Genomic DNA, 17,050 nt, shown 5'->3' on the forward strand with positions numbered 1-17,050 from the left:
AATTAGCAAAGACAAAATCATTTAATTAACGGCTGTGCTGCACTTTGAAGATGTAGAACACTATATAAATGCTAAGTATTGTAATCATTAGTAATTTTACTAATAAAACCCATGGCTCCCCAAATAAATGGTAGAAGTATGTGCAGCAGAAATGATTTTCAAAAATAGCATTTAAAACTTATCTGCAAAATGTTGCCATGAATTGTTTAGAAATTTGACAGCAAATACTATAAATTATAGATGTTAATTTTCATTCATTAAAAGTTCTTCAAAGAGCATTTGAAAGAGAGATGAAAAGCATTAACTTGTACTAGTAGTAGGCAGATTCCGATACTTAGAAGTCATGATAGCAAATGCAAATTGAGCTTTCTAAACCAAGGCTCTTAAAGCATGTTATTAAGTATTTTCCTTATCAATTTGAGCAGCAGTGCAGGGCTTTAAAAGGACCAGGTATGGGGGTCCCTACTAGTACTGGGCAGATGGACCAGTACTACTCGGTTTTATGCTGCCTCATTTACTTAGTGTTTTGCAATCCTTAATGTGCACAGCTGGCAGCTGAATGCAGGTTTGATACTAACAGTTTAGACATCTTTAGATGTAGCAGATGGAAAATTTTACACAAATAAAGTAGGAGAAAGTGTGCAATTAGGTTTTTATCTGCAGCTCCATGATGCATCCTGTGCTTTCGTTCAGAACATCACCTTGGTGGGTGGTCATCATCTCTCCTTGCACCCAAGCTGTACCTTCTTGACACCACACTTGATGTTGGATGCCTGCCCAAGCACCAAACTTCTCTTATTGTTGAGTGTGAAGGAAGTAAGAAATGCAACCATCAGCAAAAGACAAAGGCAGACCAGCAGTGTGATTCCAGCAGCCCAGTACATTCTGGTTACATTCCATGCGAGTTAAGTCACTATGGTAAAAGCCTTGGCAGGATTTTTTTTTTTCAATAGTTTATTCATGATGTTCATTATTATGAGCTGTAAAGACTATGAGAATTTCATTTTTTAAATGTCTTATGGAATGTATCACTTTCTTAGATCTTGTAGACATGCTGTGGAAACCATAACATAAAATATGAGTTACTTACAATAACTAATTTTAATCCCATCTGCTAAGTATGACAACATTAGCATTTCCACTTAATTAAAAACACCCTTAAAGCAGCAATGTTTTAATCACTCCATTTTATTTACTCTCCTCCGGTGTCACTTATAATTGTAACTTTTTATTTTTTAATAATGAGGGATTTTTTTTTTTCTCTGTGCATCACACAAAAAAGTGCTGTCGATAATTAGCAGTCTTCTGTTATTACTAGACTCAGGTGTCACAACTGTGTCTCATCCTCATTACAGTAAAAAATTTCACCTATCAGATTCATTATTGCTAGATAATGCGACTGAGAGCCTTAGCAGGCCCTCCAGAAAAGTAATTCAGCCAAGCAAAATTATCAGCTAATTATATTTAGAATCAAAAGCCCAACAACTATTTGCAGATAAATTGTATGAATTGAAGTGAATAGATCTGAATATTAAGATTCATAGATTTAGCAGATGATTTGTTAATTGGAATAAAAAGGTCATTTACTAGCCATTTTAACAATAGATCAATTGGAACTCTATTTATTACTTAACTAGTAGTGCTTAAGGATTGAAATGAGGAATAATTGTATTATTGTTATGATATGATTTTTTTTTTTTTTTCCTGGGGAAGGACAGAAAAGAGTGGGAGGTGCAAAGCTCCTGGAGACTGACCCTGGGTCCTGGTCCATCTCTAGGTTTCTACCCTGGAAAAGTGTAGGGTTTACAGAAGGACTTTGCTGCACCCTAACAAGGACCTCTCAGAAACTGGGTCTAAACTTAAGGTGCAGCAAGGTAGAAAATGAGTATGCAAATCAGATCCTTTGCAAATGAAAGAATTCCAAATTCAAACTTTTAGCCAGCAAAACTACAGAGGCATTAAATTCTGCTTTTACTAATTCATGCTCCCGACTGAGGTTTTTCAGGAGGGGAAATTACATACTCAAATGGTGACTCAGATTGCATCTTGGCCTGCAGTTTTGTTTTAGGGAGCTGTGCTCTTTTTTTTTTTTTTTTTTTCCTTTTTTTCCTTTTTTTTCTTTTTTTTCCTCATGCAGATGATATGATTAAAAAGCAAATATTTTAACATAACTTAGTGATCTGAGCTATTACTGAAATGTCCACAGTTTCACTCTTTTTTTTTCCCTCCTAGATTAAAGAAAACTTTAAAAATCTATTTGCTTTGACATATGACACAATATTTGAGAACTGAAATCATCAATTAAATCACACATCAGAAACATTTCCCTTTGGTAAAAAATATAGTGCTAGACGATGTACACTTTGAAATTGTTGTTAATGTTTAAATGCAATCTGAAGTGCATATGTTATTTTAAAAAAAAAACAACATAAATTACAAATTTTTAAAGTTTATGAAAAAAAAAAACAACTAGCAGAAGCATTTGCAGGGAAATATGGATCTTTGGGGTTTGTGGATATGCATAGTTTTCTAGCATGAAAGCAGAATATATTATTCTTCATTTTATTTTTTTCAATTTTAAAACTGAGTAGATCTAAAGGAATGAGAGTTCTTCTGGACTGACTTGAGTGCCTGTGATAAGGTCACAAGCACAATACACACGTCAAGGTAGGGGAAACCTTTTGGGTTGTCACCAAAAATAAAAAGGTGAATGGCAAGATCAGAGATTTTTTTTTTTTTTTTCCCTGGGACTGAGGGAAACTGAAGTTAAAAATAAAGTCCTCGTATGGCCAACATGTTGGAGGAAATTCAAAGACTCTCATAAAATAAACATATTTTAAGAAGTGTTTTGAATTTCAGTGTGTAATTTCTGGCCAACAGAAATTACAGTTGTATCTTTGAAGGGACATTATGTCAGATCAATGGTCATTAGGCAAAAAAAAAAGTGGACTGAAAACTTGGTGTCTTAACCCATTCAGCTATTAAAATGCAAGCTCAGAGAGCGGAGCTTTTATTTATATTTGCTACTACAAAATACTATTGCATTACTCTGTCTCAATTATAAAATATTGGGTTTGATGTTACAGGAGACAGGTAAGTTTTTCCTTGAAAAAGGCACAAGTTCAAAGCATCACGTGCTCTGGCGAAGGAATCTCAGGAGTAGTTATTAAAAAATACAAGTTTCTGTCCCAAAAAAATAAAGGGAATTTTTTGAATCAGGGGTGTAAGGTAAAATATCCCAGGCCAGAGGATGTTGTGAGTTGTTCCTGGGCTGTATTTCACTGTGACCTTTGGAATCTTAAAGCTGAAGGAATAGATCTGTTCTGCCAGGTGATCATCTGCATCTGCAGATACGGATCCACAGATCCAACCTCACGGCTGGATGCCCTTGTTTTTCTCCAGCATTATTAAGGAAAGCCGTCCATACTTCACCATGTTGTTACACGTGTCTGTCTGCTGATTATAAAATGTGTTAAACAGTATTTAAAAAACAAAAAAATGCAGAGCTGCGCTTTGATTTATTCAGCGAACAAAACATATGCTCCCTGTTCTGTTCTATGTAATTCATATGATCAATAAAATTTTCTTTAAAAAGAGCAACTTTGGCATTTAGGAGGATTACGCTGATGAGGAAAGAAAATGTTTCACTCTTGCTATGTGTGGGCAACCTCTCAGTGCTCTTGCACCAAAATAAGTTTTTGGCTCACTGATGTCTATTTTTGTGTATTTATTATTTCTCATCTCCAGGGTTGAAGCTGTATATTGTGGCTGTTACCCGCTGTGTCCCAAAGCCCTGGTTTACCCAGAGATATTTCCAGGTAGCTGCTGTGTTGTACATTCTTTTTTTTTTCTTTTTTCTTTTTTCTTTTTTTTTCCCTGAAACATGATTCATGCTAAAATACAAAGTTAGAGCATAAACTTGAGCAAAAGCAATTGTTTATTTGGCAAGCCAACATGTTAGTGTTAAGGAAAATTTTATGTGTTTTAATACATTAGTCGAAGTTTATATTTGCCATCTGTTCTTTTAAGATAACACAAAAGCAAGTTTTGAAATAGCATTCTTCATTGTTAGCATACACAACCCATAATGATAGATTTTTTGTTAGAAGGTCAGTGATGCTGCAATGGCTTGCAGATTTTTTTTGATACACAAAAAAAAAAAAAAGAAAAAAAGAAAGGAAGAAAAAAAAAAAAAAAGAGGCCTGAAAATCACACAAAATTATTTAAACAATTTAATACTTAATAGTATGCAACTACGGTACAGGATCCACACTAATGTAGTACCAGTTCTTTGAAAAATCTCATCACTAAATGTATCACATATGCATTGTGTTACATTAGAATAATGTATTTTAATCACCCAAAGGAGATGTCTAAACAGCACAACTACACAGTCTTATTTAGCATTAAACATCCTTGTGAGCTGAGGTAACCTTATAAAATCATGCTTAAATAATGTAAAACACGAGGCGGCACAGAGCAATATGCATTTTTAATTAGTAAAGTGACTAATATCGAGTGTGTGCTTTGAGGTTTTTGTTTCATTAAAAATGTATCTGTTTTTCCTGCAGCTGAATATCTGTATTCTACACCTGAACAGCTTTTTAAAAGGCTTCAGAATTTCTGCAAGAGACCAGATATTGTAAGGAAACATCTCTATAAGGTAGTTGTTCCGAATAGTTTTACATGATATAATGCCATATTGAAGTACAAAGGGAAAAAACCCTTAAAAAAAACAACATTTAATTAACATACTAATGTTTAAAGGAAACATGCTAGGGAGGGATATTAGTCGTTACACTAACAAGGATTAATTAAACTAGATGCCAGTTGTATTAACCTAGGTCTTATGAAATACATGCACTTAATGCATGCTACATGCTTTTTTTTTAATTTATTGTTTTCTAAAATGACTGTCCTGTACATTTGAACCCAAGAGGCTTATAAAAATGAACCTGGATTAATGCAACTCATTAGTTTAAAAGGAAAATAAAAGAAAGATCCTACAATTATACTAATGAGGATAAGCCTACCTTCCGATCCTAATTTACTCTTCAGTCCTCAAAAACTGCAGGTGAACTGGTGTCAGGTAAGATGCCTCTGCCTTTTGCAATTATTTCGCTAATAAATATGGTTATTTTGCCTCTTTGCTTTTTAAAAGATTTTGAAGGTTTTAGAAGTTTGTCAGGAGCATAATTTACTGCTATTTGTTATTTGTGTAGAGAAGGGTAGAATTATAGTGTCAGACTTTCCATGCAAGTTTGGATCGAGTGTTCAATGCTAGACCAACTTTCACACTTTAAAGAGGTGTATTTATGCTGCTAGGAGTCAAACTTGGTTTTTTTTAATTATGCAGTTGTAGATGGAGCACTAAATTTTGTATTCTTCCAGTGAAGAATTACTACACAGTGCTGCTTTTAGAAAAATAGTGGCTACTTTCTGCATGCTGATACGTAAATTTACGGCATTTTCTGATTCTACAGTCCTGGCTCTGCTGTGGGCAGGTTGGATACAGTTCCCCCCACATGACAAAGGTGATTTAGGGTGGGAAAAAAAACTGAGTTCAGCTGAAAGTCTTTAAAGGCTTGGGAGTGCACAGGAATGCTCCTCATGTTACCCATGCAATGCAAACAGGGTCTTTGTAGCTGTTCCCTGGCTGTCGCCGTCCAGGCACGCTGTTAATGAGCAAATCAAGTAATCTCTTTCTTAATTTGGAGGCTCATGCTGCCAGCAGACCTAACCTCATCTCTCCACCTTCCTCCCTCTGGGGACCAGAATTTGTTGGGTCTTGCTGCATGGCTTCCACCGCTCTCCCCCTTCCCGCACGTGCGTAGCGGGAGGAGCGAGGAAGGTTTAGCCTATGCCTGACTTTTTTTTGTGACCTAAAAATAGACATTTACATAATGATACATCAAAGATGATGCTGTTTCTGCAGGAAATAGTTAAACTTCAAGAAAGAAAGAAAAAAGGGGAAAAGAAAAAAAAAAAAAGAGAACCAAAAATGCAATTTAACACCCAATTTCAAGCTCATTATCTTTCATTGTCTATTAACTTGGCAATGGTTCAGAAGGTAGCTCATAATAGTTTAAAATGCTGACTGAACACTTCCAGTGCTCGGCATTGCTTCTTGAGTCAATAGTATCATGTAGTTATACATGGTGGCTTCAATGGGAAAACAGTCCTTAAACGTTTACCTTGGCATTTCCCAATGCTTCAAGCCTGGCTAATAGTTGAGTTCACATGGATCTTCTTGCTACATGTGGATCTCCAGCTCCTCTGTAGAGCCAAGGTGCACTAAAAATTGAAATAACTGTAGACCAGGCACTGATATCTAAAATAGTATGGGTTTAAATCATGTGTACAAACCCCATAAGCAAAACGCTGAGTTGTTTGGAGTGTTTTTCTCTTTTTTAGAAAACAATCCCTTGGGATGATTTGGAGGTAGAAGGTGAAGGTGTTTATTCTACCTGTCAGACACAGGCTTATTCACAGTTCAGATCTTCTGAGCATTTGAACTTCAGGTCTTCAACAGGTGGAGACTGAGCTGAACTGGGGGATCGTTTTAAAATGAGTAAAGCCAAGCCTAATCCCAAACCTGCAAGCACCAGAGAAAAGATCCCAGTTGTCTTTAATAGGCTTTGGATCAGCTCATAGAATACCTTTAGAGTTGTCCCTTTAGTACCTACTCCCACGCACACTAAGTCTTCCTTTTGCAAGGACAGCATACACAAACCCTCCCAGAGCAATGCTAGCATAGATATGTGCTGGTAATGTCAGTGTGGTTGGGCTGATGTTGGTTTTTAAGAAGCTGAAAGGAGTGAAATCATGAAGGGAATGCAGCACATCCATTGTTTTTTCACTTGTTTCAGATCAATATAATAGTATAAATGATACAGTGTGTAAAATAATACAGTGAATAAAAAGGAGAACCCCAGCACAGTAGTGTGTACTAACGTAGTACTAACATAGCAGAGCTATTTCTTTTTGAGAAACCTCCCTGGCATGATCCCTGCCTAAAATTCATAAAGTACTTGTGGAATCTTGAAAAGAAAAATGTCCCAGAAGCAAGCAGTGATTTCTGTACTGGTGGGGAGACTCTGCTCCATCATCATCAGAAGTACCTTGAGTTATCCTTTGACATATGGTTGGGGTTTTATTACTAAGGCTATCCATAATAATTAGTGGCCTAATTAAATGGGCAGTTTATTCCTTCAGTTGTCCTTGGTGCTGGCACTGACAAAAGTTGGGAGGGGACAGCAATAGGGTGGTGAGGATAGGGAGCCCAGCACAGCAAACTTTCAGATTCGAAGCCCTTTCAAAATGCAGAGACCAAGACATTAAACTGCAGTAGCTTAACTCCAAAGAGCAGATTCTTGCTGGCAGACTTTTTAAAGTGTCCATAATATAAGCACCTATGAAAGGCTTTCCAAATGATGTATAACTTACCCTATGTATTCTCACAGCACCTAGGCTTGGCTCCTTTGCATTTCACCATTGCCTTCTACCACTTATTAGCAGAAGATGGAGATGAATGGAAAGCAAACCTCCTTTGTTATCAGTACCTTGTTCTGTTCCAGTTTTCTGGAATCAAAAGTTGCTCTCTGGCTCAGGGTATTTGTGGTTGCCAAAGTAAGTGCCAGAATGAAGCAAGTAACACCAGGGCATCAGTTTCCATCGGAGTACACTGTAGGACCTGTCAGTGTTTGCAAGCTCCCTTTCTAGTAGCTTTAAAATTAAAAATAAAATAGGGCAAAGCATTTGTTTCTGCATTATTTCTTGAAGTTTACCTTTCAGTTCCCTCACTTGAGTTTCTTAATTTAAAACAGCATGTATAAAGAGTATACAGTGGAAAGGGACAAGAAGAGTTGCCAAAAGCCAGGCATGGAAGGAGCTGACAACTTTAAATAATCTCTCCCAGCCCTCCCAGCTGAATGAGTGCTGGTTGACATGCTGTCAGCTTCAGTTCCTACAGAAAAATCCTACTCTCACTCATGCTTGTTTAACAGAGAAAAGAATTTGGCCCACTTTCTGACATTCATCTTCTCATTTCCATCACACTACAGAAGCTCACCTGCCTATGAAAAGACACATGGCGTGTTTTTTTTCTTTCTTACACCACTGCAGAAGGAAATCTGCTGAATTCAAAGGGATTAAACTGCTGTAAAATCAAATTAAGATCCCAGTTAGACCATAGACATCTGAATTGTTTCCAGTCTCAGGATTTGGCTGCATAGGGAAGTTCTAACAAAACCTTTTTTTTTTTTTCCTTTTTCCTTTTGTCTCTGACATGAGATAAAGCAGCATCTTCAGTATATCAGGAAAACATGTAGAATGGAAAACTGCTCCTGATCCAGCATTAATATTTAGGCAAAGGGATGGAGGCAGCATTCTCAGCCCAAGGATATGGGGTGCTGGACACGTGGGCATGTGGGGCAGCCTCGTCCCCACTGTCTCATCAGCCTCTCAGCCCCTTTGCAAGCAGCAGTAAATGTTCATAGTTGTTGTACAGACTGTGGATGATGCCTCTGCACTTTTTCTTACCCACTCCCCAGAAAAACCCCACAAGAAATTAATTTTTCCCTAAGGATGCTAACTGCTGCTCTGGATCAGCACAATGTGTGTTTAATATCATGTCTTTGATAGTGTTTGCCATCAGATATTCAGAGAACTTTAGCACAGGTAGAAAAGGGTTTAAAGGTCTTCTCCTGTCTTTTAGAGATGGGTCCTAACCCATCTGGACTTGGAGATTTTATCTTCTTTTATAGCCATTCAGTACTAAGTGTTGCCAGGCTGTGTGTAATAATTCCCACTTTAGGGCACTGGACTAAATGACATTTAAATGTCCCTTCCAACTGCAACCATTCTATGATTGGACATTCAGGCCTTTAGAACCCCCTGGTTTTGTCTTTGACGGCTTTCTGTAGCAAAATGGTTCATTTTGTATTTACAGACAGTGTTAAAAACCTTTCCTTCAGTTGGCTCATGGTTTCCCCATCTTCAATTGAGTGAAGTTTCTTCGTCTTATGGAGTTGGTCTCCTGGAAGCAGAGTCTCCCCATCCAACTTTTCTATACCATTCATGATTTTATAAACATTTGTCAAACACTTGCAGTATCCCAGTCTTTCCAGGTTCTCCTTGTGAATGTTATTGCATGTTTATATTCCAGTCTCTCATCTTTCAAGCCGTTTTGATGCTTGAGAGCTGATTTTGTGCTGGGGTGAACCTTGCTTTAGGGAGGCCACTGGTTTATGTGATGTGTTGCACTCTGATAATTTTCAACCTGTTCCTTATGGAGCCAGAACTATTGTTTACTTTTTTAATGGTGAATGTAGATTGAGCAGATGTTTACTTACAGTGTTCTCCAGATCTTTTGTCCTGAGCTGATAAAGTTAATTTAGAGCTTTATGGGGTATGCAAATAGTACAAATATTTCCATGCATCCTGCTGGCTTTCTGTGCATCAGCAGAGAATATTTGCAGAGAAAAAAAGAAAGTTTTGTATTGAATTTGTGCTTCTACCTGGTTAACATTGGGTGCAGGTCAGAAGAAGGTTAGAAGCACAAGTGGGAAACTTGTCTTTGCCTCCTGAGGTGCTCAGTTTCAAGTGAGAATAATTTAAATGGTTTCAAAGCTGGTCTAGATCTGCTTCTCAGAGCCTCCAAGAGAAGGTCCTAGCAGCCTGGGAGCTCTGGAGTGCAGTGTATCATGTCCATGCTCTTCCATCTCTGTTTCAGTGCTGAAGCATGGGATCGTAAGTAAAATGTATATAACAGAAGGATTTCTTACATGAAGGAAGACTGGTTATTTATTTAGAACATAGAATCATGAAGTGATTAAGGAAGGTTCCTCTGGAGGTCAACTGGTCAGCCTCTGCTCGAAGCAGGATCTAACTTCAAAGTTCAGTTAGGTTGCATCCAGGTCAGACTAAGGTCTTAATATTTTTAATTCCCATATGTATAGCTGATAAAGGTGAAATCCAGCTAACTAAGGGGGTTTGGATAGGTGGGAAGAGCTTCTGGCCTGTGGGACACAATATAGGCATTTAGGATCAACCTTAGGTCTTCTAGCAGGGTGTGGGGCAGGGAGCTGTGATAGAGAGAGGTCTGCTGGCTGGTGGAGATCCTCACCATGGAAGAAATGAGCTAGAAAATAAGCTGTTGAAGTTGTCTGTTAGGTCATTCTATGATCCAACCATCCATAGCATGCATGGACATAGCATATATGTAAGTTTGCATATATATAGACATGCATGTGGTCTGTACCTGAGCTTCTCCCAGGGCTTGCCTTCCTCTTGACTCTCTGAGGTACATGTCCATTCTTCATTAAGAAAGCATCTTGTTACTTGTGCATCTTTCAGCATAAACACCAGGACTTTGAACTTTTTATTCTAACAGTATTAGGTACTTTCCATTTTTTTTAATAGAAAGTAAATGAAAAGTGGCAAATGAGCCACAGCCACTGCAAAGCAGTAGATGGAGAAATGGGCCAAAGGAAATAGGATTGACTTTGAAAGAGAAGCTGCAAAAAGCATGAAATTTTTTTTTTTAGTAAAATTTATTCAAATTACCTTGAGAAAGAAACTGTTTTCCTGCTGTTTTGATTGGTCAGTGTGTTCTGAACCATCCTATGCAAGGTACCCACTAGCATATCTTGCACAGCCTCGCATCCAGCATTTGATGTTTTTTCTTTAAAGACAGAAAAAATGAAATTAATTTTTAAAATCCAGCATAAGAACCTGCAGAACAGACCAGTTTGTTCAGGGAAATACATTTACTCTACTGAGGAGTGTTATCTAGCTCTTACTCAGGCCCCAGGGTGCACCCAATCCATGTAAACCAACTCTGTCCTCTGCTGATGGTTTGCAAAGGTGCTTGAAGTTTAAGAGTTGAGCTTCAAAAGTCTACAAGTTCCTTTCCACCTTGGTTCCTCCCCAGCACTTGCTTACAGAGGGAAAGAGATGGGACATGGAGTAAAGTTCATAGAATCATAGAATCATAGAATAGGCTGGGTTGGAAGGGACCTCAGAGATCATTGAGTCCAACCCTTGATCAACCCAATATGGATGACCCAATATGGATTGGCTCTGCAAATCACTCTGCTGTCCTGCCAGCCAAAGCTCAGGTTTTGTGTCTCTAATTCTTAATTATGTTTAGGCAATCTCTGCTGTCTACTTGAACTCCAAATGTCTTGAAACAGCCAGTCTGAGGGGCTGAAGAGTCCATATTAAGTTCTAACCATTAACTCTGAAGTCTAATGGTGGCAGAGTAGATATTAATTACTTCAGTCCTGATCTTAGGACACAAGAAACAAAAACAAAAAAGTCACTTACATCATAAAGTTTATTTTACTGCTCCTGACATCATATTATTTTGCCTGTTTTTCATAGGGAGATCATGTTTTATGTGAAAACTTTGCTTCTCTTGATGATTTTGTTTCTGCGTGTTTAGGGACTGTTGACTCAATCATGTTATATTCCTTGGAAAAACAAGTGCCCAGACTTTTTTATGGGGTTTGCACCTCACAAAAAAGAAAAAAAAAAAAAAAAAAAAAAGGACTTTAATTTATTCTCTCCAAGGTTAAAGCCCAGAGACAGACCAACCATGGTCAAACAGGAGAATGAGACCCTTGTTTCTGCTGGTTCCTAGTTCTGTCGTTTCAGAGGAGAAGTGGGTCCCCATGGGCATTCAATCCTTGATGTGTCCACCAGAACTCCCACTAAAGCAGGTGGCTGATTGATGGTGGAAACACTCAACTAGGAACAAATCACCTGGGGCTGCCAACCAACTTACCTGCCTTTAAAAAAAAAAAAAAAAAACACAAAACCAAACATTGAATTCACCCCATTTCCAAAGAACACCACATAAGGGTTCTCCAACCAACTCCCTTCCACCCTTACCAAAATCCCAGGTGTTGCAGAGAATTTTGGCACAGAGACATCCCTTTTGTGTCCCAGCATCTAACGTGGCTTCGTGTGCTCTTCTCTTCTGCTTCCTCGTAGGGCGAGACGGATGGGTTTTCTTGGGCAGCACTCGGCGGTAAATTCAGGTCTCTGCTTGCAGCAGAACCGAGGGAAGATTTGTGACAGATGGGGCTAAGTCACAAACTTGCAGCCTCAGGCAGAATTGTGGAAGTTTCCAGAGTGTGCCCATATTTACCTGATCAGAGAGAAAAGAAAATCTGCAGAGGAAGCCGAGCCTGGCTGCTTGTCATAGCTGACACAGAGCCATCTGCCACAAACCTGTGGCGGCTTCAGATCTCCAATCCCTGCCACCACCCCAGCTCAAATTAAATACAGATTCTTAGAGACGTTATGATGGTTACACATGTCCTCGGCATCACATGCAGGAGACTGTTCAAAAAAAAATATGTGGCCTGTTGTATAACCGCACTCATGTATCCCATATGTGGTGCCACATTGAATTTCCGGTTGAATCTGTTTTCATCCTTTGTACTGGATGACATGGTGCCTGAATTCTTTCTTTTTGCCGACACGATGGCAGCCAAGCTGCAGCTTCAAAAGCTCACACTTGGCTGAGTTTCTACCTAGGTTGCCAGGTTATCATTGGAGCCTTATTGTGTCCTCAAAGGGCCACAGGGCCTGAAAGGAGGATCCAAACGCTGCCGGACTAATTGGGCAGCCATCTTTGGGTTGTTTGGAGGCAAAGGGCTGCTTTAGCATTTTTCTTTTCTTTTTCTTTTCCTTTTTTTTTTTTTTTCTTTTCTTTTTTTTTTTTTTTTTCAAATTAATGACTCTCTGGCACAGGGGTTTTTAAGTGAAGGTATTAATAAGGGGTCTGGCAGGTAATCCCATGATTCGCGGAGTTACATTTGCATTTAATTAATCTTAAAGAAAGCTGAAAGATAAACAGCTGTAATTCAAACTAGCATGGGAAATATGCTACATGGTGCCATCTATCCGATAAAATGAAAGCCGAGACACTTGTTTTATTTCTCACAAGGATGGAGAACAAACAGATAACAGTCAAAATACTTCCAATAAAAACCAGTAGTTTAAATGTAACGGCAGTTCATCAAGAATCTTCGCATCCAGTTACAAATACAGTCTTTTAAAGATAAATCACTTATGATTCCAGCAGTCAAGCTGCTATATTTGTTGATGTAAAATGTTTTGAAGATGGAGATTGTACAATAAATTTTTAATAAAGTGCCCACTGCAATTTTTAATTAGCATATCTCATTCATGTATAAGTGTGTACATCTATCTGTATGTTTATCACTATGCATATCCTTGTGTCAGAGTCAATGAATGCAATTGTGTCTTTATCTGATGAAGTAGAATCTGTTTTGCAAGTGATAATAAAACGTTATGACAATTCCAAGATTTTCAGCTCCACTATGGGAAGAAGCAAGAAGAAGACTCTCGGTAAGGTGTTCTGATGAGAAGCCTGCTAAGATCTCTCTTTGTGGACAGAGATGTGCTCAGCTTCCCTTCCATCAGGCAGGGTACCTTGGTTCTTCATCCTGGCATGCTGTCACCTGGCAGCATCTTTCCTTTGCCTGAGTTTCATCCATAGCAGGTGAAAGATGCAGGCTTGTCCCCCTCCACATGCCTTTTGATGCCTTCAAGATGCTGAATTGTCCTTTTTCAGTGCCAGCAAGAGCATGGAGCACCTCTCTTTAAAATTACTCCATTAAGGAATCAAAAACAAAAAAAACAAGGGACATCCAATGGTAAGTGTTCAGATGTTTTCCTAGCACTGCAGAGTTGTAATTTTGCAGGAATCACCTCTCTCCTATGGTTCCTACTTATTTCTGCTCAACCAAAGCCCAGCTTTGGGTTTAGGTTCTTAATGTAGTGGATTAGAAGTGGTCTTCTCAAGCTAGCATGCAAAGGTGTGGTAGTCATAGTTGGTAGAGCCAAACAACAGGGCTTTTTAAGTGGTGTGGATTATTAACTAATGTTACCACACCTTGCATTGATGGGCAGGTTTTCTTTGTCTCTACTAGTGGGGAAGCTGAGGCATGGTGCAATTAAAGTAAATCAGTTAAAGTTTCACAGTGAGTCATGCTCCAAAGCAATTAAAGGAGAAGAGGAAATGCAGTAACACACCAGGGCTGGTGGTGAGCAAACTCAACTCACCAAAGCTGTGTGGTTTCAAGTTGAAGACTCAAGATGTCCTCATCAGGCCCACGACCAATGGAGGTCTTGCCCAGCTCCTTGGTGAGGTGATGTTCTGCCTTGGTTTATTTACTGGTTCCTGATACTTCAGTCTGGTAAGTGAGGATTCATCATGGTGGAAATTTTTTCCTCCAAGTTACAAACCTTTGTAAATAATGGTTTAGAATGGAAATGCTGTGAGAACTTTAATTGCAGGGTAATAGCAACGCTGTCTTATCTTCTGGTATTGGTTCACAATCTTGAGTGAGCATACGCAACAGCTCAGCTGCTCTAGAGCAAGGATGGAAACGTCCTTACTGCATCTCCTGGAACCTCCAGATTGGCCTCATGGTGGGGACCACCTTGGCCTGTCTGAAGGTCCTCAGCCAAGAGGATGAGGTAGGACTTCCAGGTGGTCCAAGGTGAGGTTTCCCCCACCAGCCCACTGTAAACTGAATCAACCTGAGGATTTTTGCCTGGTAGTTTCTGAAAATGAAACAAGACAGCAGCTCTGTGCTGGTTCCTTCACTTCAAAAGGTCAGAGAGACAAAGTAAGATCTTGGTCCCCTTGTTCCTACACATATGAGTAAGTGGTGAAGGCAGAGACCTCATGAGTAAAATGACAGAATTAGCCCTTGACTTACTTTCATTTTTGCTGGTGTTTCACCTGCATTGACACAGCAACTGCAAGTGATGTGACGACAGTTTGGGTGCAGAGTTTTGGCCTGATGGGTTTTCCCAACTCCAAGTAGCTAGCTCCTTCCCTCCTGCATCAGTAAGAGGCCAGCACCTAATCCTCCAGCACAATCCTTTTGTCTTAGTGCTGGAGATCACAGGAAATGCAGGTTGATTCCACTTGAGAGTTGTCTTTTCCCATAGAATAGAAAAGAAAATCCTAAAATAACTGGGAAATTTTGTAGCAAACCATTTCCAGCTTTCCAAGCCCCAGCTCTGGCCATGCTGCAGGCACCATGAGGAGCCATGGTACAGCACCACTTCCATCACTGTTCGCAGCACTGAGACCTCTGACTTTGCTCAAAGCTGTTCTGAATTAGGAAGCTAGATTTTTCTAATTGCATTTTTAAAAACTGAGCCAGCAGTTCATTAGAAATCACGGAGCAAATTCTGCTTCTCTATTACACCAGTATAAATCTTGAATGAATTTATCACAGGATAACTGGGAGGGTAGAATGTACCTCCCATATTGTTCCTCAGATTAGTAAAAGCTAAAGGGCCTTGAAAATTAAATTCACCTTTCCTCGTTCAAGCTGTTCACTCTGTTTTTTGGTGTGTGGGGTTTTTTTTGTTTTTTTTTTTCTTCTTTCTTTTTTTTGTTGTTTTGTTTTTTAGGTTTGTTTACTTATTTATTTATTTTTATTCCAGCAAGCACAGTTGAAATGAATTAGTTGGTCTCATGTCTTCTAGTCACTTTTAAGTTTGGTTCCCATGTACTAGCCCAAGACTAGCTTGTGTGGAAAAAACTGGAGGGCATTTTCTTTCGAACAAATTGTTTTCATGGGAATAATTTCCTAGAGAATTATATTAAAACCTTCCCATGAATCCTTGACTGTGCAAAAAAATATTTTCTTTCTTATAGATCCTTGATTTGGGGGACTCTGCAATTCTTTATTTGCAGTTATAAATGAGCACCTTAATGAAAGTCCTGGAGAATTTTACCCTCTAATAGGCTAACCTTATTTAACTGGAATACTTTTTAAGTGATTCAGTCTGGTAAGTGAGGCTTCATCTTGAAGGAAAATTTTTTGCCTCTGAGTTATGAAGCCTTGCAAATCAGGTTTTATAATAGAAACACTGTCAGAACTTTAATTATAGGGTAATAAATAGCAATGCTGCATTATCTTCTGATATTTCTTTACATGCCGGGTGAATATACACAGCTGTTGCTGGAAACTGATAATCAAGTGCGAAATAACCGGGGGTGCAGCTTCTCACCCACCCTCCCCGGGAGCTGCAGCAGCAACAGCAGCAGCGAGCGCTGAATGGGGAAGAGGCAGCGGAATGCGGCCGCGGGTGCGCAGGGATGGGACCGCGGGAGTGTAGGGATGGTGGAGCGCAGGGATGGGACCGCGGGAGTGTAGGGATGGTGGAGCGCAGGGATGCGAGAGCGCAAGGATGCAGGAGCTTAGGGATGGAGGAGCTCAGGATGTCGGGAGCGCAGGGATGCGGCCGCGGTACCCGGGGAGCTGCGGTGGCTGCCGGGGATGGGGCGGGAGGGGGGAACCGGGGCCGGCCCGGGGAGTTTGCTCAAAAAGCATCTGAGAAAGGAGAGTGGGGGAAATGAGTTGACACCAAATATCCCACCCGGGAAAAAGGCTTTTCCCATTCCGGCGCAACTGAAAGGCTGGAGGTGGGAGCGGAGAAGGGGAGCGGGGTCAAACGAGGCCAATGGCAGCGAAAGGAAAATAATAATATACGAATAACAATAATAAAGGGGAAGGCGAATAGGGCGCAGCGGGCTGTCCGGAGCTGGAGGCGATCGCTGTAGGGACGGCACCGCGATCCGCTCCGCGCAGCCCGGCAGCCTGTTCCACGGGCTGATGCAGTGCGCAGCTTCCTCCGCCGCTCTCCGCACCACTCGGCGGCCGGCGGGGCTGCGGGGCAGGCATCCTGCCCACCTCTCCCCTCCAACATCACCCTAGGGGAGAAGGCGAGAGGGTTGAGGGGGGATGTGGGTGCTCTGTTAATTTGAAAATAAGGTTATTTAAAGACATTTCTATATGCAGCCGGTAAAGAGAAAGACCCACACGCCCCGCGGTGGCCTTTTCGCGGGTGCGGAGCGGCTGCCCGGAGGCGCGCAGCCTTTCGGCCAGCCCTGCTCCAGCTCTCCGAATGGGTTGGGTGTCCGCGCTCCTGAAGGAATAATAATAATAATAATAATAATAATAATAATAATAATAATAAAAAACCAAAA

The 17,050-nt window shown here is 40.0% G+C and overlaps 1 protein-coding gene across 1 annotated transcript in view; it reads left to right on the forward strand.

The window, feature by feature from the left end:
• Window positions 1-13,339, forward strand: part of GTDC1 (glycosyltransferase like domain containing 1) — a 181,702-nt gene extending 168,363 nt beyond the window's left edge. Inside the window, exons 11-13 of the mRNA XM_030454512.1 lie at window positions 3,748-3,818; window positions 4,572-4,663; window positions 11,998-13,339. Coding sequence (XP_030310372.1) covers window positions 3,748-3,818; window positions 4,572-4,663; window positions 11,998-12,081 — 247 coding nt within the window. The 3' untranslated portion in view covers window positions 12,082-13,339. The remainder of the gene's footprint in view (window positions 1-3,747; window positions 3,819-4,571; window positions 4,664-11,997) is intronic.
• The last annotated feature ends 3,711 nt before the right edge of the window (window positions 13,340-17,050 follow it).

The sequence above is a fragment of the Calypte anna genome, chromosome 7 (assembly GCF_003957555.1).
Source record: "Calypte anna isolate BGI_N300 chromosome 7, bCalAnn1_v1.p, whole genome shotgun sequence".
Classification (NCBI taxonomy): Eukaryota; Metazoa; Chordata; class Aves; order Apodiformes; family Trochilidae; genus Calypte; species Calypte anna.